A 27,717-nucleotide genomic window follows, 5' to 3' on the forward strand; every position below is an offset into this window, starting at 1 on the left:
TTTCATGACTATTTACATTGTAGATTCTCACTGAAGGCAGTTATGTACTTAACAAAAAAGGTGAAATAACTGAAAACATGTTTTATATTCTAGTTTCTTCAAAATAGCCACCCTTTGCTCTGATTACTGCTTTGCACACTCTTGGCATTCTCTCCATGAGCTTCAAGAGGTAGTCACCTGAAATGGTTTCCACTTCACAGGTGTGCCTTATCAGGGTTAATTAGTGGAATTTCTTGCTTTATCAATGGGGTTGGGACCATCAGTTGTGTTGTGCAGAAGTCAGGTTAATACACAGCCGACAGCCCTATTGGACAACTGTTAAAATTCATATTATGGCAAGAACCAATCAGCTAACTAAAGAAAAACGAGTGGCCATCATTACTTTAAGAAATGAAGGTCAGTCAGTCCGGAAAATTGCAAAAACTTTAAATGTGTCCCCAAGTGGAGTCGCAAAACCATCAAGCGCTACAACTAAACTGGCACACATGAGGACCGACCAGGAAAGGAAGACCAAGAGTCACCTCTGCTTCTGAGGATAAGTTCATCCGAGTCACCAGCCTCAGAAATCGCAAGTTAACAGCAGCTCAGATCAGAGACCAGATGAATGCCACACAGAGTTCTAGCAGCAGACCCATCTCTAGAACAACTGTTAAGAGGAGACTGTGCGAATCAGGCCTTCATGGTCAAATAGCTGCTAGGAAACCACTGCTAAGGAGAGGCAACAAGCAGAAGAGATTTGTTTGGGCCAAGAAACACAAGGAATGGACATTAGACCAGCGGAAATCTGTGCTTTGGTCTGATGAGTCCAAATTTGAGATCTTTGGTTCCAACCGCCGTGTCTTTGTGAGACGTAGAAAAGGTGAACAGATGGATTCCACATGCCTGGTTCCCACTGTGAAGCATGGAGGAGGAGGTGTGATGGTGTGGGGGTGTTTTGCTGGTGACACTGTTGGGGATTTATTCAAAATTGAAGGCACACTGAACCAGCATGGCTACCACAGCATCCTGCAGCGACATGCCATCCCATCAGGTTTGCGTTTAGTTGGACGATCATTTATTTTTCAACAGGACAATGACCCCAAACACACCTCCAGGCTGTGTAAGGGCTATTTGACCAAGAAGGAGAGTGATGGAGTGCTGCGGCAGATGACCTGGCCTCCACAGTCACCGCACCTGAACCCAATCGAGATGGTTTGGGGTGAGCTGGACCGCAGAGTGAAGGCAAAGGGGCCAACAAGTGCTAAACACCTCTGGGAACTCCTTCAAGACTGTTGGAAAACCATTTCAGGTGACTACCTCTTGAAGCTCATCGAGAGAATGCCATGAGTGTGCAAAGCAGTAATCAGAGCAAAGGGTGGCTATTTTGAAGAAACTAGAATATAAAACATGTTTTCAGTTATTTCACCTTTTTTTGTTAAGTACATAACTCCACATGTGTTCATTCATAGTTTTGATGCCTTCAGTGAGAATCTACAATGTAAATAGTCATGAAAATAAAGAAAACACATTGAATGAGAAGGTGTGTCCAAACTTTTGACCTGTACTGTATATGTGTGTGTATATATATATATATATATATATATATATATATGCCAAATTCCACATATGAGCATATGGCTGACGTGATATATGTTCCTGACGCTGTTTTAATTCTGCTCCACTAATCCACAGGTGGTGGCAGTACCTTGCAATGAAGCAAACAATGTGCCTGCAAAAGCAGTGAAAAAGACTGCTAGCTCGTAACCCTGGGTGTAAACAATGCAGGATTTAAACATTAATTCAGCCTTACAAATGTTTGAAGGGGAAGGGAAGGCACTGGATGACTTTGTTTAACTAGAAGGATACACACAGTGTTTTGGTGAATAATGACTGCAACAGCTTTTGTTTGTTTTCAAGAAAATTCCACAGGGCATCTTAAAAATTCAAAACCAAGTATTGAGGTGTTTTAATGACCAATACACTTATTCTAATACCCTTCAAAAAAATTTTATTTGTTTGACTGTTTTCATGTAGTTCACCTCAGATGGATATCATTTACTCTAATGTATATTATGAATACTTACTAAAAATTCACATCATGTTATAAAAAGGTACATAAATCTATGCTGAGGCATGCTTCTCTCTTGTTCCTCCTCTTTCAATTTTGCTTTTCTTTACTTGATTTTTATTCAATACATAATCTCAAGAGATTAAACAACATTTTAGTGAGGCTTTAGGTACATGATGCATTGTTCCAAACCAACAGAAAATTAATTCAAGTTGACTTAGAAAATGCTAACCAATCACGGAACCATAATTTCTTTATACACATTTGGACGGCAGTCGGCCAAATGAGCAGATAAAAAAAGATGTTTCAGTGGAATAAATGTATCGTTCAAAAATTACCACTGCGCTTTGACCCTCCTGGTGCGTAGTCCAAATAAATATCCAGCAAGAACAAAAACAGTTTGAGGATCGCACACAGATATGTCCGTCAACAGGTAAAAAGATTTTAATGAGGCCTTTCAAGCATTTTTAAAGGACAAAGTACACACAAGACAGCAAAGTAAATATTAAGAGAGGAAAATTAAAAAATGAAAACTGATTTGTGGTCTAGCTCTGGCAAGAAGTATTATAAGTAAGGAAGATTAAAAAAAAATAGATAGTTACTATGCGCATGTCTTTGCAGTACAGCTTGGTGAACCAGGTGTTGTACGCAATGGCTGCCACGATCACCGCCAAGTCCCTGAAATGGAGACACGCACGCACGCGCACACACACACACACACACACACACACACACACACACACACACACACACACACACATACACACACACACACACACACACACACACACATATTAGAGATAAAATTAAACTCTTTAAATTAGCAAACTCCATCTGCTCAAAACCATTTGATGTCATTGATCCATAAATTCACATTATCGTGGGCCAAACTTTTTCTTTTCTCCCCGTTTGGTAAAAAAAAAAAAGCAGTTCATCATTGTGACAGGGAGTACACTATGGGCAGGGCTGCTTTCTAAAAGATGACTGATACTGCAGCCTTGCTGAGGAGGAGAAGCACAGAATAAAAAAAAAGAGTGAAAGATGTAAAGATCGATGGCCGGGTCAGTGGATTATTCAATAAAGCCACGGTTTGATCCCAGCTACAGACCTCAAACGCTGCTACATCCACTGCTACACAAACAGGCACAGAGCCCACAGACCATCCTGTTTGTGTTTGTGAGGGAGAAAGAAAGAGAGGGAAGAGAGAGAGAGAGAGAGTTTTAGAATCCTCCAAGGCCCAACTAAAGCCACACTGCCGCTACACCTGCTATACATCATCTGACAAACAAGCAGCAACACAGAGAGTGGGAGGGGGGCACAGAGAAAGAGAATAAGCCCAGAGAGAGGAAGAAAGGATAGCCAGACAGAAGGAAAATACAAAGTGAAAGAGAGAGGAAGAGAAAGTGTAATCTAGCCAGGGAGGGTCATGTTGCCAATAACTGCAGTAGCCAGGACATTACAGTATATCTCAGAGGAGTAAAATGGCTACAGGCTGTGTTCCTTTTTCATTACCATGCCAGCCATCAGACCAGTCCATTCTGACTGACGCAGCAGAGTCCATGTGTTTGAGTGTGTGTGTGTGTGTGTGTGTGTGTGTGTGTGAGCAGATGATGCACATGTCAGGATTCATCATCAACACTGAATGTTGATTCATGTTTTGACAGCAGGACATGTAATTGACCTCTATGATGTCACACTCAGTCATACGGTGTGTTGGTGTGTATGTGTCGTCTTGTACTTGTACATGAGGACACGCTGGTACAGGGGGTCAATCTGTCCCTGTTAACTTCTTCACACAGATCAGTTTGGGTTAAACGCTGGGATCTCATGTTCAGATTAAAATTAGAATTAAATTGATTATGTTAGATTAAAGTTTAGGGTAAGGGTTAGAATTTGATGTAAGTCAAGGGAAGGGTTAGGTTTAAGGTGAGTTAAAGAATTATTTAATTAAGATGGTAGGCAGCTACCCTTCAATTTGACTCCTATTTACATGTATGATGTGAATGTACTAAGGGTTGCCAGCTGCTGCAAATTCATTCAACATTTTGGGGTATATGCTTATTTGCTTTCTTGGGGAGAGTTAGATTAGAAAACAGATACCACCCTCATGTCTTTGAGCTAGCCTTAAGGCTGTTAGCTTAGTATAAAGAGCGGGAATGGGTGACACTGTTATCTTGGCTCGGGCTAAAAAGTGATAGAATCCACCTACCAGCTCTGCTAAAGCTCTCTAATCAACACATTATATCTAGTTCGTTTAATCTGAAGTGTAAAAATTAATTTGTGTCTTTTTTTTTTTGGGGGTTACCACTCTATTTCTTGGCCAGGCACTTCCTTCCTGGAGCCAGCAGAGTATGCACTGGTTGCCTGGCAACATCATGGGATAACAAGACTCCAGGAAGTAATTGTTGAGCGTTATGCTGTGTTCACACTACAAGCAACACAACAAAGGACCACAAGTCCAGGGTCTCCCACACATTTATTTATTTACAAAGGCCCGCCACAATAATAAAATCTGCCACCACGTATTGATTCTGTACCGTTCATTAGGAGCGCTATTGGAATATATATACCGTTCGGTTATTTATGGCACCATACTCTCAATGCACAGAGCGTACTCTAGGCACAGACGGAGCAGCAGAACGCCAGGCGCAGTGAAAGTATAACTGAACCGTTCATTGCATTGGCTGTAAAAGTTTCTGACTCACCTCAAACTTCAGATGACATTGAGTTAAGTTGCTTTGTTGCAAGTAGCAGACACACACAAGCCAAGTATGACAAATACGTCAACTAGCTCTTGAGCAACATCTTTAAAATGTAGCTGGCCCTGTTGTTACTGTGTCTCTCTTAGTGTGAACACAGCATAAGAAGCAGTGTGATTTGTCACCCTTACACCAGAGCCCAGCTAGCTTATGGTCTTTACGCTAACCTAACTGCCTACAATTTCATTTTACCATACAGACATGAGTGTGGTATGGATCTTCTTATCCAACTCCGGGCAATAAAAATAATTAATGTATTTCAAAAGTACACTTAAATTCCAATTGTCAGTTTCTTTAAGCAGAAATTACGTACACATACAGTATTGTACTGTGGCTGCAAGGTTCAGTGTGATGCAAATTCAGTCACCTGCCCACACAGACATCTGCATATAACCCAAAATACACGACTACACAGACTGTATGCTCTGACTCTACATGTGTGAACATGTTCATCTGAGCAGTCATGCAGTGGGGTTCTAAAACAAACCATGCGGGCATGAGCTGCCCACATCCATGTCCGTTTTGGAGCATATCAGGTCTTGACTGGCTGCTGGACAGTCAGGGAATAATGAAAAAAAAACTAACTTTATTATCTGAATATGACCTTCGAGCAAACCCTAAAGGCACCAACATTTATTACAGCCCACAATATGCACAAAAGAGGATTGTGATGTTGATATTCCTAGACTTTACAAGGAACAGGGCGAAGATAGAGAGTTTCTCCTGAGATGTTGGAGGAGAAAAGGTCAGGGGGTCCTTCAAATCAAAGTCTCACTGGGTGCATGACTGTGCTCAGAACATTTCACGGCAATAAGCCTGTTAGATTATTTAATAGCTTGTGGGTAAAGTTAAGGGAAGGACATAAAGTGTCCAGAATAAACAGAGTTCATCCTCTGGGGAGCATAAATCTGCCCAGCAAATTTCATGGCTATGTGCCAATTCGATTTATCATATTTCTTGTGTACAAGTGAATATTTTTCTTGCATTGCAGTGATAGACAAAAAGGTTAGTGGAGATCATCAGAAACATTATTATGCATCCTGTGGGGACAATGAATATTCACAGCACTATGTGAGAATATCCTAGCCATGGAAGGTGGATATTCTGACCTAATTGGTAGCACTGGAGTCAGAAAGGTCAGAAGGCGCTATAATTATTGGGAATCATCCTCTGGGGATTATTAATATTCATAACAAATTTGAGAGCAATCTGTCTGATTGGTGAACCAAAAGACCACCATCACCATTTGGAAGATGGTTGGATTTTGAAGTCTACCAATATGTTGTATGGTAATAAATCAATGCTACAGTCTAACCCCGTACAGACTGTGACTCAGGTCCTGTAACAGTGACAGGTAAGGCAGATGGTAGCAGTGAGTTGTGGAGCTTTTGTCCTGCTTCAGTAACAGAAGAAAACTAATCAGACAGAGAGTTGGCGAAAACTTGGACACAGCATCCAGACTTATTATTGAGTATGCATGCGTGTGAATGTTTGTGCACACAGAGGAGTGACTGTCAAGCCAAGTGTTGCCCTGACAAATTCTTAGGGCAGTAAGGCGTAAAAAATTCTCTCTTTCTCTCGCTCTCTCACACATACACACAAACACACAAAACAAACAACTGTAAATATATGCAAGCACAAAATCCCTTAACTTAAATTCGCACACACCAAGTCCCCTCTGCAGCATCGTGTCAACCTGCAGTGGCCAGACAGAAGCAACACAGACAGGCAGAGTGTGTGTGTCTGTGTTTGTTTGTGAGGACAGGAGTGATTCGGAGAAAGGGAGAGCTGAGGAGAATGAAAGAGGAGAAAAAAACCAGGAAGTGGATAACAACAGGATGAGACAAGGCCAGAGAAAAAGGTGTCCGCTTTCAGTCAGGAGGAATGAGTGGAGACGATGTTTGGACGGACAGCAGTCAGCGGAAAAAGCATCGCCCTGTCGCTCGTGGTAACGGGAGATGCACTCAATCAGGGGAGATCGAGAGGATAGAAATGCGGAAGGACAAGGAGGGGAGAAAGGGAGTAATGCACCACAAATAGCCTCTGGCACATGATCCTGGAAAGACCAATTGTTGGACCCTTTCTCCAGTCATTTGTACCCTTTCCTGATTGTTTTCCTACATTGTTTTTGTGATTCCCGGTGTACATTTGTTAAATTTTTGCTTCCTGTATCAATTTCAATTTGATACAACTACTCTAGACTAGGAGGGAGAGAGTCTTTAGTATTGGATTGTGGGCTCGAGGGAACAGTATGTCAAAGGAAGATCTTAAAAAACAGCATGGGCAAGCAGATTCCTCTGCAAATGCTTTCTCTTTATCACACTATATAAAATAGCAGAGGAAACAACAACAACGATGCAGTGATTTTGGCTCTCAATATGAAAGACATTAATATATTCATGAGTTGCTGCTGCAATCATGCATTCTAAGGATGGCTTTTTGATTTACCAGCGTAGCAAGGCTTTGCTCCCATGATGAGAAATGCATTTTTAAGTATGAATGCATCCTCTCCAGTCGGGATTGTTGTTTCTAACACAGTAAAGTGGAAAGAATTCCAAATGCCTCAGGGTTTTCTAAGGACAAAACATTCCTTAAACAAAAGACAAGTATAAGCTAGGTTGAATGCTCCATTTGCATGTCAGCTGTCAAATTTTTTTATGATCGGCAGCACTCAAGCGACACGTACATTCTTCCTCAGTATGTCTGGAAAAGGAAATGGGAGACTTAAAAAGATACCAGCGGGGAGGTAGAGGAGAAGACATATGGCATTTTACAGCTGTTTCCGAGCCCTGGATTCTGCCTCTGACAAGCTTATCATTCCCCTTTACTATGATCTTTCCAAACTTCTAACAAAACAGAACAGAGACATCGGACAGCAAGTGAGCCAGAGAGAGAGAAAGGCAGACTAATACACTCAACATTTTACCCAGGGAGGGTCTTGTTAGACAAACAGTCACTCTGATGTCAGATGAGACGAGGGCTGACAGATGATGAGATGCGTCGTGCTGTCTGGGTAAGATTTTTGCAAAACATCATGATGCGGGGGGGGGGGGGGGGGGATTTAAAAAATATAGACTTGTCAAAAAGTATCACGACACCGATTTGTTTTATTGTTAAGGTCTGTTAAGGTCTGAGGTTTATGTGCTGAATTTCAGCTCAAATTACGTTGCATTTGTACGACACGGCTTGATTCTACTGGAACTGAGTTTTTTTTGTTGTCAAAAGTATCAAAAGTTGTTTTATTGTTAAGGTCTGTTAAGGTCTGAGGTTTTGTGCTACCATTTCTGCTCAATGGTTCAAGCAAGCTGAGCCGATTCTACTGGAACTGGAGTTTTTCAAAACTATTTCTTGTCAAAAGTATCTGCACTAAACCCCAAATTTTAAATTGCCAAGCTACCACCAACAGCCACAGAATTTTTTTTATTCACTCCACCTAGACATTAAAAATGGCAGCCAGCAAAACCATGCCATAGTCAAAGACGAAGCACTGATGATCCTCTGTTTGGTTGCTGCTGAAAGAAACCCCGAGAAAATACACTGCAACGTGTTGAAGATGTCACAGCAATTTCATGCAGTGTAGCTATGACTATCAGCTAAGAATCCCCATCCACATTGTGGGGGTAATATCTGCAGTAGAAAACAAAATCAAGAAAAGACCCAAAAGCTGAGCTGAGTAAAGCTGAGCTGTGCCGAACCATGTAGAGGTAATTTGGCGTTACAATCCCAAACATCTCAGTCCTGGTTGATTGGCAACACCTGGGGTTATTAGTGAAAATGGCCAATGGATTTTCAGTTACAGGTCCCTTGACCTGTGCACAAAGACTGGAGGCAGAAAACACTCCTTAAGAAGCTACTCTCAGAAATGCTGTAAAGGAGCATTCATCATCTGTTTACAATTTACCTAAACAAGCTGCAGATTGGCAGGATGAATACATTACATTACTATAATAAAGAAGACTAAAGAAGACAGCCAACACTTTGGTGTGACACAATGTCAAGCATGTGCACACACCTCTCCTGTCAATGTCCTGTGTGTAGGGGTGGAAAAAATTGCATTTCTTGCCCTCTAAAATTCTAAATCAATTTACCGATTACAAAGATGTATTTATGTACATTGTTTGGAACGTGACTGCTCCCCCTCGCTAGGATCTGTGCCACGAGAGCATAGTGTAGCTCCAGGACTGTGTATTGCATTTACACACTGTAGTGACGCCTTTGGGCACATTCTAATTTGAATAATTCCCAGGGAGGAATTAGTTTGACATGACTCATGCAATATACACGCCTTGCAATATGAAGGTGAAGAGCTCTGGGAATGTTCCAAACATGAGGAGTACACATACACCATCACCAAGAGACCACTGCTTGCAAACTGTTGCTTTTATCTCCACGATTTTACAACACTTTCAGGCAACTGTGATAGGCCAAGGAAAATAACTCTGGTCCATAGTGTTTCATTTCAAAATGCTTGTGCATGTACAGTGGATAACAATAGGTTTCCCTGGTATTAGCCTTGCAGCAAGAGGGTACAGTCTATTTTGAATTGCTGGGGACATTGCATTAATAAAAGAACAGCAGAGCACCCTTATTCCAGAACCTGCAGACCAGTTTCTGCTACTACAAATAACCTGTGTGGGAAAGGTGGAATTGATTGGCCATTACTTAAAAAGAGGGATGCACTGATTGGGATGATACCAATGCTTAAGAAAACAATTTGGCCAATAGCCAGTGCCCATACTGATAGTTTTTGTTGTTGTTGTTTTTAGTTTATCATACAGTGCACCTCCTCTTACAAATATTAATGAAAATGGAAAAAAAAATCCCTGTACCCCATAGCTTACATCTTGGTAAGACATATGTTTCTCTTTACAAAATTAGGCATCTCTGCTTTGCTGCAGCTCAGTCTGACAGTCAGCTTCTTTTCTCATCCAAGATGTGAGACAAAGAGCTTAACAGCTGCTCACTAAAAGCAAACGTGAAAGCAAACCACATGTGTACATGGCACCTGTTGCCCTCTTTTGGGTCCAGTCAGTGGAGCCTTCACTGAAGGAACAGCTGGGTATGCTAGCTACTGTTGTCTGAGTCCAACCGCAAATAACTGACAACATTTAGCCAGTGCAAAACTGATGTGACACAGCAGGTAGGCATTGGCCATCACCACTGTGAATGTCCTCTTAGTTAGGTTGATGTCAATCAACCAAGGCGAATATCAGCCGATACTGCTGTTCAGCCAATAAATCGGTGCATCTCTACTTAAAAAGGCAAGCCAAAACTTTTTCCAAAATGGGTCCCCCTCCACTAAAAATGTGTTTCGATTATTGTTACATCAATTAGCATTTTAAGCTTCACTGTGCAGAATGACATTAGAGGGCTGTTAAAATATGTCTCAGCTGAAGAGTTCTCTGAGCTTGCCTTAAATCTGTGTATGCAGGAACAGGATTTTGTGTTATCTCTACTGGTTTGGGGCCAATCATGGTCCCAGTATGCAACTTACACACAAATGATGTGAAACCTCCATTCAAATACACTGAGAATGGACTTTTCAGTGAAGTGAGCGACATCTTGTGCCCAGCATCTAAACTTAAATATGTACATATTCATACCCATCATTAAACTTGTAAAGGAATCACATCTACATTGAGCCAGCTGGTGGAATGTTCTTGAGGCAAAGTCAAGCACCAGAACAATGCAGCTAAGTCGGTGTTTCACTTTCTGAACACTGAAGTTAAAAACAGGAAACAATTAAAGATGGCTGCAGTAACGTTTTGGCAAATCATCACAAAGGACTGTGCCAAAATGTCTGCTGATGTCTGTGGGTTACAGACAGCCACACACTGACTGCAACAGAACTGACAAATATCAAATATAATGAGTTTGTGTTGTCCAATTACTTTCTGTACCCCAAATGCCCGCTGATGTACAGTAAACATCCTCAAATTAATGCTGACAGTCGGCACTTTACTCTCATTTTCACTGCTTTATTTCAAATCTAAAGTGCTGAAGTACAGAGCCAATACACACGCACTCCGACTGCACTGAATGCTGCTGCAGTCTAAATCTGGCATAAGTTAATTGTGTTTTTCCAATCAGTGCATGCTGTGTGGTTAAAATGTCAAAAAACTATGTCACCTGCTGTCAAGATGGCTGAAATCCAGCAAATTGAACTCCCTGTTGTCCTGAGAGTGGTAGATGGTGTCGACATCCTGGAACAAAGGAGGGGGAGAAAGAGAGAAAGGATGAGAGAAAAGAGAGAGTGGAGGAGAAAAGGGTCAGTAACTTTAAAAAGACCCTCATTTTCTCAGTTGTTGAAAATACAGGAGTTTCTTAAACGCAACAAACAGAAGTTGCTTTTCACAGCTTGTATCGTGTCCTCACCCACTGCACTTCTTCTTTGCAGCCAATTCCATTGTAGTCACAAAGAGCTGCATAGGTTTCAGAAAAACCTCCTGAAAGGGCAAGAGGAGAAGACAACAAATCAGTCCACACCAGACCATAACAGAAATGGCAAGGACAGAATAAAGCAAGGAAGAGGACGTATGTATGAATGAGAAGGAGAAAGAGTGCAGGCCAGAGATGAAAGAGGAAGTCAGAAAGAGCAAGACACAGATAGTCAGCAGAGAGAGCAAGAGATTAGCGGTAAATATTGAGGTGAGATGAAAGTATTGCAGCATGAAAGAGCACTTCTTGTAGATTAACGGGATTACTACCAGAAAGGGAGTGCATCCAGCAACTTCGGTCTTCTGACCCACTTAAGGATGAGTCTCCAACATGACTTGGTGTGAGTCAGTGAGTCAGCGAGTGGACAGACTCTGCAGCACAACTGTGTGTGTCTGAATGCATGTGTGCCATGTAGCCAGAAACATTAGAGACTCACCACATGTTTTCTGGGGCTCTAATGACGATTCAGAGTTTGGTGAAAACTTGTGACTTCCTTCGGTTATGTCTCCCTCTGCTCGACAAATAGGAGGACTGAAAGACAAAGAGGAAGAGCACAGGTCCAAATAAGACACAAGTCTACAACCATGCTAAAGTGTCCATAAAGTTGTAGGCGTAGTGGTGCTTTGAGCTAAGTGCTAATTTCAGCATGCTAAAATGATCACTGTGGCAGTCTCTTCATTGATTTGTAAAGAAGTGCCTGCTACAGTAATGATAGCATGCAACCTGTGCCACATACTAGGGCTGCACAATTATGGCCAAAATAAGAATCACGGTTCCTCTGATCAATACTGAAATCATAACTTATGATGATTATTCATTGTTATTAGGGACAAAACATTTGTATTGCACATTAAAATTTAAATAAACAGAGCAATGCTGTCACTTCCATGTTGTGATAAATTCCTGCTAATGTACAAATCTTTGCATCAAAATAAGAGTGGTCCTTATTGACAGTGCATCTCCTAGAAAAAAAATAAAAATGTACCAGAACTCTTTACCCAAAATAAAATCAACAGAGCACTGCTTTCACTTTCACATTGTGCTAATTAACACATCTTTGCATCACTACAGTACTTAAAATAGGGTTCTTCTTCACCTGAATTCAGTGCATCTCAAAGATAACATATAAATAAAAGTGTTTATTGGAAACACATCTTTGACTAAATGGAATACGATTGCATTGGTAATGCAGTTAGGGATGTCTGAGCTAACGACGGACAAGGATGGGGATTCAGCGAGGTGACATAAGTCTTCTCTGTCTGCAAGCGTTCATTGTACTACTGTTTGTAGTGGGGGTTTTTTCCAGGTGGTTGAGCAAGTTAAGCCTACTTCACATTACGCGATTTTCACCGCAATTTTGACGTCGCAGAGGATCTTGAGAGCCACCTTGGGTCAGAGGTGAGTCGGCAGATAGTCTGCCACAACGGGTCCTCCTGTGTGAACAAGCCTACGAGCTAGTCGCCCCCTCGTCTGGGACTGGGACTGGATATCTGGCATGCTAGAAAACTGGAGAAGTTTGACACGACTGACAAAGAGCATCCGCCAATGAGAGGCGGAATATGTCCCCTGTCAGCACGCAGGAGGACGGAAGAAATGTGAGGAGGACAAGCCACAGGGTTGCCACTTACCAGGTCCACTTATTAGCCGTGACTTTGGGCTTGTTTCTAAAGTGGAGTTGCTTATTTGGGCTTGCTCTCTAAATGTCACCATTCTCTATATATATATCCGTCTAATAAGTTATTTAAACGCATGATAATATGTCGGACTGCAGTCGCTTCTTTTGTGCTTGTTTCCATAGCCCTGGTTGCTTGTTTCTCTCCCAAGATCTGGCAACAACGACAAGCCGGCTGGCAAGCAACAACAACAACGGCGGCATCCACAGGATCACGGGGAGCGCGTTGTGTTTGGACCCATTATAATAAAGAATATCCATGCCTTTACGACGTGTTGTCTCCAATTTTTGTGACGTCACCGCGTTATCTGGGGCTCTGTCGGTGAGGGCTTGGTGGAGAAATCTTGTGGTGTGCACACACAGGTTGTAACGTAGTTGACGTAACGTAGACTCCCGATGACAGAAACACACATCACCAGGTATGAACGCTCAAAAGATTATAATAGTCACCATGACGCAAAATCGGGGTGAAAATCATGTAATGTGAACTAGGCTTTAGTCTAGTGTACTCTTTCCATATGATTTGTTCTTGCTTAACACTGCCCCTAAATCCGAAACACCTCGGAACAACAGATGACAACCTCACTTTCTGCCCCAGACATCTAATTTTCATTTTGCCTGTCTGCTCTCCGTTGAACACTCCTCTACTCTTGACTGCAGTCTCAACATTCACGGAAGTTTTCCACAGGCTGTTGCTGCATGACAACTGCCATGGCTGGTAGTTTGGGGAGCACTTGATTTGATATGCAGAAGAGTTTTCTATGAGTGGAGCACACATTTTAAACCTCAATATTGCAGTTGATCATGTTCATTTTGTGGGGATTGTCAATTATGGGGAGCCAAAATCATGAGTGAGATTAACATTCAATTAATTGTGCAGCCCTACCGCAAATGGCAACACTTCTTAAGCCCAGACTGAAATAATCTAAAAGTTATATGATGATTTGCCATTAAACTTTGTGGAGACATTCATTGGACCCAGAGGAAACTCATAATGACTTTCATAATATTTCATCCTGAACCAAAGTGGTGGGCCAACCGACAGAGTGACACTGCCATCCCTGGAGCCACGCTGCTAGCTGAAAATGTATCATCTTCATTATCTACAATTTCAGGAGGGCCACTTTCCTTGACTTTTGAGAACCCATGTTGTGATTAGAGAGCTGCTGGTCCCAATTACAGGTTGGGGGAAAAGTGGATGGTAAATATTATGCTTCCCCCTCCCTTAGCTGCTTTTGCCCTTAAGCAAGGCACTAAACTCCCAGCTGTATAGGTGGAGCATTTCAGTGCCCAAGAGATGGTGGCACACTGGCACAAGGCTGCTTCTGGGTGTGATTAAATTGAGTATAATTCTCCCACTCCCTGCTAGCACCATTCCTGCAAGACATTGTTATACAATCCCTGACAACTTAGTAAATAAAACTATAGTATTTGACTTAAAATGATTCAGATCCTAGTGACGCCTATGCCTACTAAATGAAACACAGCGGCATCATATTTCCACAGTGAAAACACTGTCTTATTTGCTGCGAGATGCTAATTTGCAGCAACTTGTTTTTCATTGATTATAGCTGCTGAAGTCAGAGTTAAGATGGAAAGTGAATGTCTGCAATGTCGAAACTGCTTATGACATTGCTTTGGTGGTGAATAAATAACACGTAAACTGTAAAATTGGATCCCTGGGATGCTTTCTAAAGCTCCGCGCTGCAATTACATTAAAAAAAAAAATCATATTCCTCTGCTTGCTGGTTGTTTTCTCTCAGATATTTCTTTGACAAAAAGCATCCAGTAAGCAAAAAACACTAAGGATCAGGATCACAAAGTAAATACTGTGATGGCACATAATACTGTGCTCTACCTGCTTTGGCTTTTTGATAGGATTACACTACTATACTGTTGCATTCAACACACACCATCCTTAATCCCATTTGTCAACGAATCACACACAACACCTAACCACATCCGTGACCTTAATCCCCACCTTATCTCGACAATCATCATCCGCCCCTGGAGCGCGTGTGTATGTGCCTACTATCTTGATGCTATCTGCATTATGTACTTCAATACAGCGGCACCAATCAGTTACAAGGCTGCACAATCAAACCCACAACAACTTCCCTCCCTCTGTCCTCCCCTCTCTCTTTATTCTCCTTAAACGTTCTCACTGGAAGCAATCATCTGCAGTGGCCCTAATGGAAAAGAGCCATTCTAAAAGATGATAGAGTGCAGAGATAGTCTTGTGCAGGTCAATAGTCGGAGCACAGTCAATCCCATTGCTCTCAGAAATTGTAAATGAGACCCAAGAGAGGGGGGAATACACTCTGCCTTGCTTGCCTGCTCACCCATACATTCACATGATCATGGGACAAAAATTTCTAGGGCTTGAACTTAACTCCATCCAGGCTTTTCTTAAGTGTGTCCTCTGTGCTTCCCTCTTTAGAGAGTGCAGAGGACATATACACACTTCAGGATTTTCAACTGTGTGAGAATGGCCTTTTAACAGGAGCTCTATTGCTCCGTCAGTGGCTGTGTGTTCTTCTGCTCATTGCTTATACTAAATAAGCTGCTTTGAAAAAGAAAAAAATAGAGCCAACACAATGCCTTCAGGTAACGGCCTACTCAGTGTCAGCTGGCTGATTTAATCCCACTGATTGCTGGGTGTTAAAGTCTACTGTGACACAGAAATGGGTTGGATGCAAACTACAGCAATACAAGAATGCATTTGGCTGCTGAAGAGGAAAGCTGCCCGAAAGTGAAGCTGCCAACTTGCCAACGCACTGTCGAGTGCTGTTAACGTCGGCCAACTTGTCTTCGCTCCTCAGCGCATACAACACAAAAACAGAAAGACTTGTTTCTCTGCTCCAGGCGAGGATGCTTGGAGATGCTTACGCATAAATGGAGTTGTTGAAGACTCGGGAGAGGGCATAGTTGATGTGGCTGACCATGTGATCCAGCTGGTCCTGGGTCTGTAGTCTCAGCGAGTAGGTGGTCTTGTCTGTATCGATGACAACCTGTATATGGATAGTTTTTCAATAGTAATAATTGATGCTGCTTTGAGAGTTTCAGCAGGAAAACATTTTGAATTTCAATGTGTCACCTGGTGTTCTGGGTAGGTGTTCATCGCCCGGATTTCAAGGAAGTTGAAGGTGACCTCCGTCTGAAAACAGCAGAGAAACATCACTGTGGTCCCACACTGACACTTTATCAAAATTGCTATTTTACATCATCTTTACAGGCTAATTACATCCTCTTATAATGTGGATCTTATTTTTTTAGTTTTGGCCATTTCTTCTTATCTAAATAATATTGTACCCACCACAGTAACTGCTGAGATCTGGGAAAGCAGCGAAATCACTTAAAAGAAGTCAGATGGGTAAGAAACTCGAGCAGTGAGACAATCATTCATGTTTTAAGCAAAGCCCAAGGTTAGCTGAACTCAAGAGAACACAAAGGCTTGATGACTTCCAGTCTGGCTAATGACGGGGTAGGCAGCAACTCAGGAGAGCCCTGTTAAAATAAGGACTAAAGCTTTGATACCATTTGGATATTTCTATCGCAATTTTGTGCAACAGGTCACTTGGGATGGGAAAGTCGACCAAATACTTGTGTAGAGGACAAAAGCATAACGATGGAAGTAATCAAAATGAGGATGCCCAAGAATGTAATGCTAACCACGTTCACGGTACATGTGCCTCCAGAGACGTGAGGATCTGCTCGACTCTGACTGACACAAAAAAACTACAGCTGGGTCCAAAAGAGAATACTTTCCAAACTTTTTAACAGTATCTTTGTAAGCTGGAATCCACAGGTGCCAGTTGAAACAAAGAAAAAAGAGGCACTTGAATTGCTGACTTATTTACTGCTAATGATTGTTTTACTGCTCATGTTTCTTGCCCTGTTAGACTTTGTTGTTGTAATGCTGCTTCTGTCCCAGATCTCAGCAATTATTCTGGTGTGTACACAGTTATCACAACTAATAAAAGTGATGGCAAACACTACATAAATAAAACCCAAATTAAAATAAACCTGAATTAGTGGTTTGACATTTTGGGAAATATACACAATTGCTCTCTTGCAGAGAGTTGGATAAGGAGATGAATACCACTGTCATGTCTGTACTCATAATATGAATCTACAGCCAACAGCCGGTTAGCTTAGCTTATGATAAAGACTGGAAGCAGGGACAAACAGCTAACCAGACTCTATCCAAAGGCAACAAAATCTGTCAATGCACACCTCTAAAGCTCACTGATTAACATATTGTATCTTGTTTGTTTAATCGTACACAACCCAAAGTGTAAAAATGACAATAAGCTAAGACAATCAACTGATGGCTGTAGCTTCATATTACAATTTGAGAGTAGTATCAATTTTGTTATACAACTGTAGGCAACAAAGTGAATAAGCACTTTTCCCAAAATGTCAAACTATTGTTTTAAAGGGCCAGTTCACCCCCAAATCAAAAATACATATTTTCCTCTTACCCTTAGTGCTATCTATCAATCTATCAAACAGCGCATCATGTACACAATAATGGCATCCTCCTTGGCTGAGCTGTAATGTTAGCTAAATCAATGATGGTTGGGAAGTTAGCAGTAGATGCATGCTTCCTTATGCGCTTTGATACAGTTGGTGGTTGTAGTTCTGTAGAAAGAAAATAGCTCCGAGGTCAAACTACTCACAAGGTCTGTGGATTATCTTGAGTAACCGGGTCATGATTTCTGGAAAGAGACATTGCTGCTGAGTTTTTCAAATGTATTTTTTTGGCGCTTTGAGCACCACAAGGCAAGTGCCATCTAGTTACATTACATCTGCGAGAAGGCAGACATCTCTATGGCTGATATCTCCAACACTCGGTAACTCACGCCAAAACAATCTAGATTGATATATAACGCTAAAGGTGAGAGGAAAAATATGTGTTTTTGATTTTAGGGTGAACTGTCCCTTTAAACTACTAAATCCATGCCACCTGCACCTTATCATCGTCATTGTAATCGCTATCATTCAAAAACATCATCACCACAGTCATCATCATTATCTCTTCTCTCCTGCTCTGAAAGTCTGCTACTTTTTCGTCATATCTCCTGTGAATTACCATAAGATCAAGGCTGGCAAGTGAAAGCCATAAAATTCCACTGAGAGCGGGGGAACATTTACCTTGGTGGGCACTTTGACAGCAAAGAGATACAGTCTCCATGTTGCCAGGACCTGAGGGGAGAACACATTCATTTTTTCAGTCACAGAGCAGGAAATGCAAAATGCAAATCGCAGCAAAAAATAGCACAGCACAAACACCCCATAAAGAGAGCAAATCATCTCTGCGGCTCATCCCAATGACTCGTAAGTCATGCTAAGCACTCTAGACATTAGCGAGCTAATGATGATAGCGCGTGTGTGAAAGAAATATTATGGCGAGATTGAGAGTCATATGACAGTCCGATTTATCGCGCTAAGTTGTGTTGATGGAACTAAGTAGCACTTATTCAACAGATGCCTGATTGCGTCTGGGAGGAAACTGATGGTGAGATAAGAGGGAGAAAGAGGACAAAGAAGACGCAAAGAGCAAGCAAAAAGAGAGGTGTGCTTCTGCCAAAAGAAAGGCATTATCATTTAAAAGGGTCTAGGGTAAAGTGAGAGACAGAAAATGGGAATATATTCACATCTGCCTATGTAATTAATCTCATTCATAATTCAAAATTCCATAATTAGCATACCCCATGCATGCACAGCGCATCTCTGTCCCTCCCGATCTCTTACTCCAATTCTTGGCCACACTTTGGCTTTGCTCTTTTTCAGCTGGCTTTCAGATTCCCTCCTTTGCATTCTGTCACTCCACCCATTTCTCTTCATCTCCATGGAAATCTGTTCATTTTCCCCATCTTCTTCCTTAATCCCTAATCCCTCCATCTCCCTGAGTGCCACAGTGCCCTGTCTGGTTCTCTCCCGCCTTAACACCTCACTCCATCCCCTCCTGCCCTCACCTCCTCCCTTCTCCCAACTCCCCTGTCTCCTTTCCCGTTTCAGTTTTTCTTTTCTTTTTCTGCTCCGTCGCTTTCAATTCCTCAAGGCCTCTCTGTGCTGAATGGCTAATGGCGCCCTGCTGTGTGGCGGTGAGAGGAAGAAAGAAAATGAAACATACAAAGAGAGAGAGACACACACAGAGAGTGAGAGAGAGAGGAAGAAGGAGAGATAGAGGAGGCGATAGAAGGACAGAGACACCAGATTTCCCTCCTGATAATGAAGCCTTCAGATACTACACCTACTCCCGGCAAAGCTGGCCTCACAGATCAGCCCTATGTCTTAACTATATAGACATCCATAACAGACTCCCACAGAGAAGGGACAGAGGAGAGGGAGAGGAATGAAAACAACAGACGCAAAAAGAAGGAGACAGAGTGATACCCCCACCATGAGAATAAAACCTCCGCACTAAGCTGGTGGAGGGGCCTTCGAGGAAGATTGTTAGTCCAATCACAGCTCCTTGTCAAGTTTGAAAACTCTGTTACATAAATCCAGGGAGGAGCAGGGGGGGAGGGGGGGGGGGCTGTGTGATGGGACCTTGAGACTCATAGAAGAGGAGAGAGAGAGGTGAGATATAGTGAGAAAATGAGAAACAGAGGCATCGTCTCCCTTCAAAGCCTCGCAAGCCGACAGAAGATCTCATAATGTAAACAGAGGCATCAATAATGCAGGCTCTCTGACGGGTGCCGATTTGATCCTCTGATGCTGAACAAGGCCTCTTGCGTAGGGTTTGTCCTCTCTTGATATATCATTTACAGCCCATTCAAGTATCATTAGAGAGAATCAATACTCAAGATTATTTTTTGCCTACGTGGATATGGGTATGTACAGCAATAAAGGAAAAAATCATCAGGATATCTATTAAATATAAGGCATAATAGATACAGGGTTGAGCCAGAGCAAGTTATTGCAACAATGTCTCCCACTACACCTGGCACCACCGAATGGTGGATTGCGGTCGGGACTGAATGATGATTTTATCTGGATCCGTTTTGAATTTCTGATAAATTGAAGGATAAAGCCGGGAGCGTGAAGCAACTGACCCTGAGTTGGGTACCGTAGCCCATTGCCAATATGGCACTGGTTCCTATCAAATCACAACTCAGATTTCGGTGCTTCATTTTCAGGCCAGATTGTGTGTGTGGTGGAGAGAGGGAGAGAGCGCATGTGAGTGAGAGTAATGCGTGGCACTGAGACTGCAGTGACCGGAGCAAAGAGTATGAAGCTCAACATAGCAGTGCACAGTGCAGTTTAGGCTATTTGACAGTGAATACATGCCACAGCTTCTCAAGACCCATGTCTTACTTTCCACCTGCTGACTAAAGTAGAGGGGGTTTGCCCCAAAGTTAGCCAGCAAAGATACCCTCCCATTTGGAGCCTGACCAGGCTCACTTAAGGTAGACTGCTAAGATGGACAACCTATACTCATTGTAGTCACTTCTAAAAAGCCGCTTCTGAACAATAACAATGGAGAAATGGCTCGCTGCTGAGTCTTTTCTGAGGTGGGGAAACAATTATTGATCCCAACCGAAAATTTATTTTTGCTGTAATTAGTTCTGTAACTATTGTTTAGTGTTGAATTATTGCAGTTGCATTCGGTTTTATTTATTATGTCTATATGTAGTGTGAATTTAGTTTTAGTTTAGTACATTTACAAGTACTCTAATTTGTTATGAGGTAATATACTGATCAATTGCAAGTTCAAAGTTGCCTTTGCAATGAAGAAGCCCTTCTTTAATGTTGTTGATTGTGGTTTTGTGCTATCTTGTTTCAAATGTATTGGTTTAGACACCGTTTCCACATTGGTACTGTTGTCTAAATATAGTTTTAGTACCAATATCAGAAAAAACCTAAACAATACCCAATCCTACTTATAGCTGTGAGTCAGTTTTCTTCACTATAAACATTATTTTGACCATGTATCAGTCCAGTCTCACCAGTGAGCACCTACACGTGCATGAGAATGACACTAACTCCATTCAAGTCAAGAATCAAACTACTAGCAGGACAGTCACAGGCCCATTTCTTTCACTAGGAAAGGAATTTGAGTATAGAAATAACTTTCATATATGGTAAAGATAAATATTCATTTTCCATTCAACATGTCTATATTAAAAGTACCCTACTTTGAAAGTTGACAGTAAATGTTGCTGAAATGATATGCAAATGTTGATTTTATTTGATGGACACGAGTAGGACATAGGATGCAATTTAGACGTTATGAGGTTCTGACAGGAGTCAGAATCCATTAGTTCTCCTTTAAGCGTATCACATTATTATCACCTTGATTGAGATTCAGAGGTGAGCAGCAGCTTGTCCTGTCAGTCTTTATAATTATAATGTTAATGTGTAGAAAACATTAGCTCAGCAGCTGAGGGAGAGACTGTGAGATGTCAACAGGATCAAGCCAGAGGATATCTTTTTTCTTAAGCTTTCACTGCCGGACATAGAGGTCATCTCAAGATAAAACTCCACTTTTGAATATAATGATATTAATAATTAAAAAGTATTTTAAAGTATCACAGCGAAGTAGTAACTATCACTAAATAAATCACTATAAACTAAAATGTGAACTAGAGTAAATAAGTCTAGTTTTCTAGCTACAGATGAACTTTGCAGTTGCATTATAGACACTGACAAAGTATTTGTCACAGATAGGTCCTGATGAAAGGAGAGTACTCTCTCGTCCAGTTATTCATACATAAAATTTTAGAAAAAGTGAAACATTTCTAGAGTAATCATCTAAAATTGGTATATTTCTAAAATTAATATAAATTTTCATAATTTTAATAGTATTATATAGCACTCGCCAGATGTACATTTTCACAGTATTGTTTATTGCCCCCCTTAGATGGAGCTGCAACCCTCTAAAGTACTACTGGGCACACATGACCAACTCTCATACAATCCTTGCTTATACATTGCAGATACATGCGCTGTCTGAAACAGGTTTCTTTCTTTCCGATGCATTAGGCCATAAGGATACATTATACAGTAATTAATACAAATTGGCACAAACAGCCAGAGCTAAGGTCAAGCCCCAGTACAAGCTAAAACCAACATTTTCCCCTCATGTGGCATTCTGACAACTTTCTCCTTTAAGGATCAATCGAAAATCCTAAAAGCCCCTCAAAGATTCATTTTCCGCCCAGGAAATCCTCCAAGATGAGACTGTCGATTTTTTGACCTGGTCAACCAAGAGCACGGCAGGTGACAATCTCAGAAAGTGATGAGGAAGTCGCTAGAGAGAAGGACTTGTAGGCAAAGACGATGGGACGGGGGGTGGGGGTACAGAGGTGCCCTTGCTGTGACGGCACAGTGTCAGAAGCACTAGTTCAAAGAGCCAGCCGGCTGGCCCCTGAAGCAGACTGCGAGGGCAGGGTGGGAGTGTGTGTAATACAGTGGGAGCGCGTGTATAGTATGTGCACGAAAAACAACAAATGTATCTCTTCCTGCATGTGTGTGTTTGCGTGCACACGCAGCTGAGAGGGCAGAGGGCGGGGGCTTATATTAATCATAAGCTGTCAGGCTCTGGGTCTTGCACTTCAAACGAGATGGTGCAAATCAAAGTGTGTCTCTGGGTCGTGTGTGTGTTGCAGCGCTGCCTCTGAGGGAACAAGCTGAGGATCAGTGCCAGATTTGGCCGCCTGCGGTATTTCTGGCTCGGCCACAAGGGCATTTTAAACACATACACATACACACACACACACACACACTCTCTCACACACACACACACACACACACACACACACAGGGCGCAAAATCAGAAACATTCCGATACAGACATTTGCATAAGTCCGGTATGCTAGTACAGCATGCACTCTCCGTTTGGACTCTCATGCACGTATAATGATACACAATAGCTAGCTAAGCTGGCTTTGGACTACACTTGCCTGTCTCTGCCTCTCTCTCTCTCTCTCTCTGTGTCACACACACACTCACAGTCGGCTACCATCACTCAAGTGAACTCAGCATCACAAGAACACAACCCTGCCATCAGTCAATCTGTCAGCTTACGTGCATGCGTGTGTGTGTAAGTGACAGGGGGTTTGAAAGCACAGATGCCCCAGGTCCTGCTTTATAAGTGGACTTTAGAGTGGTTGAAATAGAGATAGAGATAGAGAGAGAGAGAGAGAGAGAGAGAGAGAGAGAAAGAAAGAGATGAAGCCAAATGAGAGGAAATAAATGCAAAGCTCAAAAACACATCTTGTTCCAGATCCTCTCATAAAAACCAACCAGTCCAATGCGTCTAAATCAAAGAGATGGCAAAGAGAGCGCTCTGAAACCCAAAGGACCTCTTAAAAAAGGGAAAAAAGATAGGGGAAAGGAGACAGATAATGGGAAGGGGTTGCAGGGTTGTACTAGATGGAAGCAAGAGATGAGATAGAGTGTATAAAAGAAGAAATAGAGGCTGAAGAGTGGCCAGGATTGGGTGAATGGGCTAAGAGGAAAAAAGGGGAGGGGGAAAAAAAAAAAAATGTAAGCAAATGTGAGAAAGTGGGATGAGATAAAGACAAGCATTGAGTGTGGAAGAGGCCAAATGGATAAGGAAAGAAGAGACGGAGAGAGAGAGGGGAGAGGTGAATTTAAGATGATCGGGACAATGAGAGCGAGGGAGCAAAGGAGAGAAAGAATATGAATAGGATGGAGAGATAAAATAGAGGCAGAGATATTCTGAGTTGCCCTCTCAGCCATGGCAATACACACACTTCCAGTCACACTTTCTCCTCTTCTCAAGAGGGAAGAGAGAAGGTCAGCACTCACACTTCATAGCCCCTCCGCCATAGGCTACCAACATGTGTTATGACAATCAAAAGAAAGCACAGTCCTAATTACAGCACAGAGAGAGCGCTCGCCACGCACAGTCAGATGGTAAATCCCAGATACTTGCAGAAAAAATGACTCCACGCTGAGCATCTCGCCGGGAAAAAGCCATGAAAAGAGAATCGTGGATGATGCACTGGTAATGTTTGCCATTACACAAAAAGATGGAAGTGTTGCTGAGGCTGAAAGAACAGAAGATTCTGCTGCTAGCCTGGGCTGTCTGTGCTTTACTGCTTTGCTGGGCTTTCTTTCACAGTCCAAGCGCACAGCTGGAGTTTCTGTGACAAAGCGTCTTTAGAGCTAAAAGCAAGGCCCAGTTTCACCATTTAAAATATACAAGTTGATTATGTAATTCAGTGAGCGCCTCACGCTTTGAACTTTGTTTACCAACCACGCATGCTTTTTGTAACTTAAAAAACAAGTAGTTCAAAGTGGGTTACACTTTGGCTCAATTTTTCATCCTCTGTCCTGCAGACTCTTGACTAAAACACAAACAATACAGAGGAAAAAAAATCCTGGGTTTGAATCTGGATGGAGACCTTGAGAGTCAGAAACATCCTCCCTCCCCAGTCTCTCCTGTCAGGCTTCATTGTATGTCCATTAAGTCATAAATGTCAAAAAATGAAGAAATAAATAAAGAGCCTCTGGAAATCTTCCAGGCTATTTTGGAGCAGTTTTGATGCTTGGCAGTGTGCTATATTTCTCTCTGCACCTCAAAATTTAAGATGGTCAGTCACATTCTCTGGGAGTTGTTAAAGGGTATTATGGGAAATATAGCACAGCAGTAATTGAATGACATGAAAGTGGGTTTACTGAGAAAGTAAATTACGACACAAATGCAATGATCACAAATTGAGTAAAGACATATTTCACTGCCAGACTGACTGCCAGAGGAAACAGAGGAAAAGGGCTGTGGCATTTGCTTCTACTGAAGAGGCAGAAAACCTACAACTACCAGAATGCACTACTCCACACCGGACCAATAACCTAGTGGGTGACTTAGTGCAAGCTTAGCTACTTGGACACAGGAAACAATATGGCAGCTGGCTAGTGACAAACAATCACGAATTACAGTTAAACAGTGAGCTAAAATGTGTTTCTGAAAATCTGAGTCAAGAAATAAGCAACACAGCGACATTCATATTCTATCAGCACTACTTAGTTTTACCAGAGACCATTACGAAAACTGAGACAGCTCACTTTAGATTCATTTCTTGTATCTGTGCCAGCAGTGGCCCTGAGTCCATTCTTTCCAGTGGAAAAAGTGAACGTGAGTACAAATTATAACCAATTCTTTCACTCCATAATCACTGAAGTAAATATTAGACCCAGTTTTCACAAGCCCTAATCATTCTTACTATTCTGACACTGAAATGGCTTGAACTTTGTTCAAGACATGTCTCTGTTTTAGACACTCTTGCAACATCTGGCAACAACTGACGTAATCTTACACTCAGCTGATATTAGATATTAAGCTGGCAAATAAATATAAGTGGTAAAATAAAGAGCAAACATTAACTCTGTACTGTATATCATGTTGTATTGTTTTGAATCTGATGTAATCCACCCACACAATGTTTACAACACTTCCAAGAAACGTGGGGGTACGTAGGGGAGACGATCTCACCCACTTAGGAGGCTGGAATTGTATACCATTTCGTGTTAGGGGCACAGCTTGTAATACAGTATCTTTTGTTATAGAGTATTTTTGGTTCTACTTTTTGGTCTGTTTACATTTGGGCTATTTTTTAGCATCTGTTTTTTCCAATACAGGAAACAGTATGGCGCCCACTTCCTGTTCACAAATGTTTATATTACTGCTACCCTAAAATATGTTTCTAAAGACATTTTAGGCTAGAAGAAATAGAAACCCTTTGTGCCCATCATGGTTGGCGTACGAAAATGCCGAGGCACAATCTGCAGTTCAAGCAGCAGCGCTAGAGCCAAGTTAAATCCACCAGACGACACAAAGATGAACAGGAAAGGTAAGATGGAGGGAAGTTTACCACAGTTCATTTACACAAACGATCCATAGTGTTATGATACAAAGCTGGTTGAAAGTCAGCAAAGCATCTCTTTAAGATTGAAATTGTAAGCAAAGATATGCAGGTATACAGGTTTAACTGTTGTCCACGTTGAAACCTATTGATGCAAACAATACCGCCAACAGTTTCAATTACCATCATTACCACTATTTTTAGAGGGCACCGTAAACACAGTAGTCTTAATAAGTGGTTTGATTTGGATAAGTTGCAACAACACACCTCTCTACTGGTCAAGCAGTAGAGAGGTGTGAGCAGGGCTCATGAATAAAGCTCCTGCCTGTCTAGCTCCAGCTAACCTGCTATGACTTGCTACGCTAACATTAGCTAGTTGACCTTCTGATGTGATGCCATGTTTGTGTTACGGAGTTGTAACATTCAGTGTGAGCAAGAGCATGCATTTTACGTGAAGGACAGAGGGGAAATTTCCTGCCTCAAGATTATACAGGTTCCTCCTCAAAGGTCAGCCTCAGTCTGCCTGTGGGGGAATATTAGTAGTGTGGACATAGTTTACAGGGGGGTATGTTATAGGCTTGTAAAAACCCAAACTGTGCCAGGATTGATTGTGCTTTGCAAGCATTTTGCCTTTTTTTTTTTTTAGAAATTATTTTAGCTGATGTTGGTTGGTTGATTGGTTGGTTGGTTGGTTGGATGGATGCTTTATTAATACCGAGGGAAATTAAAGCACTCAGTAGCTTATTACACAACACATACAAAAAACAGATAAATAGGAATAGATGTTGATCAGTTTGTTAGATTTGATCAAATGAGAAATTTATTTTTAATTCAGTGTGAAGTAATTTTATCATAGTTTAGCACTAATACATGTAGCAGTATTTCAGGAAAGTTTGATGTTTATTATTTTAACAGTGTTTACTGATTGTCACCTGCGCATCCCCAATTTCAGAGAACCAAGGATGGAATTTTACCTTTGTGGCTATCAAATATGTCTACAAACATTCATAAATACAGAAAAAACTCAGATGACTGGGAGTTTGCTTGCCGCATGTCAAAAATAAATGATCACACTGAATGATGGAAAAAGTGGCCATTTAGTCGCAAAATTATTCACAGTAGTATAGGTTAAGTTCCAAAAATGCTTTTAAAACTTAAGAGTCTCCAAGACCAAGCCAAGATATCCATGACAACACCATCTGGGTTATTTTTTCAAAACTAAAGAGCTCCTTCCAGAGCTACAGCACGCACTACACAAACATTTTTATAGGCTGAGTAGAACCCCTCATGAGGAGTAACTGTACTCATTGGAGTGCCACTTTACTGCCAGTGGTCTAATATGAGAATTCCAAGTACGTAGACTTGGATTTACCACCACTGAATTACCTAAGGGTCTGGGTAAATCAGTTAAGCACAAGTCAGTGATGAAGTTTACACTGGACAGAGCACTGAGGAACAGAAGCAATTTAACAGTTCCAAAGAGCGATAAAATTCAATAATTAAAAAGATGCATAGCGAGAAGATTGAAAACACTAATTCGTGCAGACGAGGTTAGAAAACCCCAAGGAGTAAAAGAAACAGGAGTTTCAAAAACAATAAAGGCAGAGAGGAAATATAAAACAATTGCAATTAAATTAACAATAACAAGCAAAGACAACTCAGTTTAGGAAAATGAGATTCATGAGGTTGAATTTAGAACACGAGGAAGTAACAGATCTCAAAGAAAGATGTCGATGATGCTGATTAACTACAAACATGAGGCACATCTTGGAACCAATGAGCTTTACACTACTTTAATTTATACAGTCCCATAACTAAGCCAGGACATGCATCCACATTTGGCAACGGTATTAACTGCCAAATGCGAGAAATTTAACGTCAAATAGATTTTGTTTACAATATTTAGCACACAAACATGTTTATCTCAGGGGGACCTTACAGTCTGTCAATTCTTAGAGT

The 27,717-nt window shown here is 41.6% G+C and overlaps 1 protein-coding gene across 3 annotated transcripts in view; it reads right to left on the reverse strand.

The window, feature by feature from the left end:
• The window catches only part of carmil3 (capping protein regulator and myosin 1 linker 3), a 116,220-nt gene that overhangs the window by 76,867 nt on the left and 11,636 nt on the right, over window positions 1–27,717 (reverse strand). For all 3 annotated transcript variants that reach the window (XM_049598872.1, XM_049598873.1, XM_049598871.1), the window contains exons 4-10: window positions 18,074–18,124; window positions 16,014–16,073; window positions 15,806–15,927; window positions 11,681–11,775; window positions 11,182–11,252; window positions 10,936–11,009; window positions 2,650–2,725 (exon numbers count right to left, since the gene is read on the reverse strand). In XM_049598872.1, coding sequence (XP_049454829.1) covers window positions 2,650–2,725; window positions 10,936–11,009; window positions 11,182–11,252; window positions 11,681–11,775; window positions 15,806–15,927; window positions 16,014–16,073; window positions 18,074–18,124 — 549 coding nt within the window. The remainder of the gene's footprint in view (window positions 1–2,649; window positions 2,726–10,935; window positions 11,010–11,181; window positions 11,253–11,680; window positions 11,776–15,805; window positions 15,928–16,013; window positions 16,074–18,073; window positions 18,125–27,717) is intronic.

The sequence above is a fragment of the Epinephelus fuscoguttatus genome, linkage group LG15, assembly GCF_011397635.1.
Source record: "Epinephelus fuscoguttatus linkage group LG15, E.fuscoguttatus.final_Chr_v1".
Lineage (NCBI taxonomy): Eukaryota > Metazoa > Chordata > Actinopteri > Perciformes > Serranidae > Epinephelus > Epinephelus fuscoguttatus.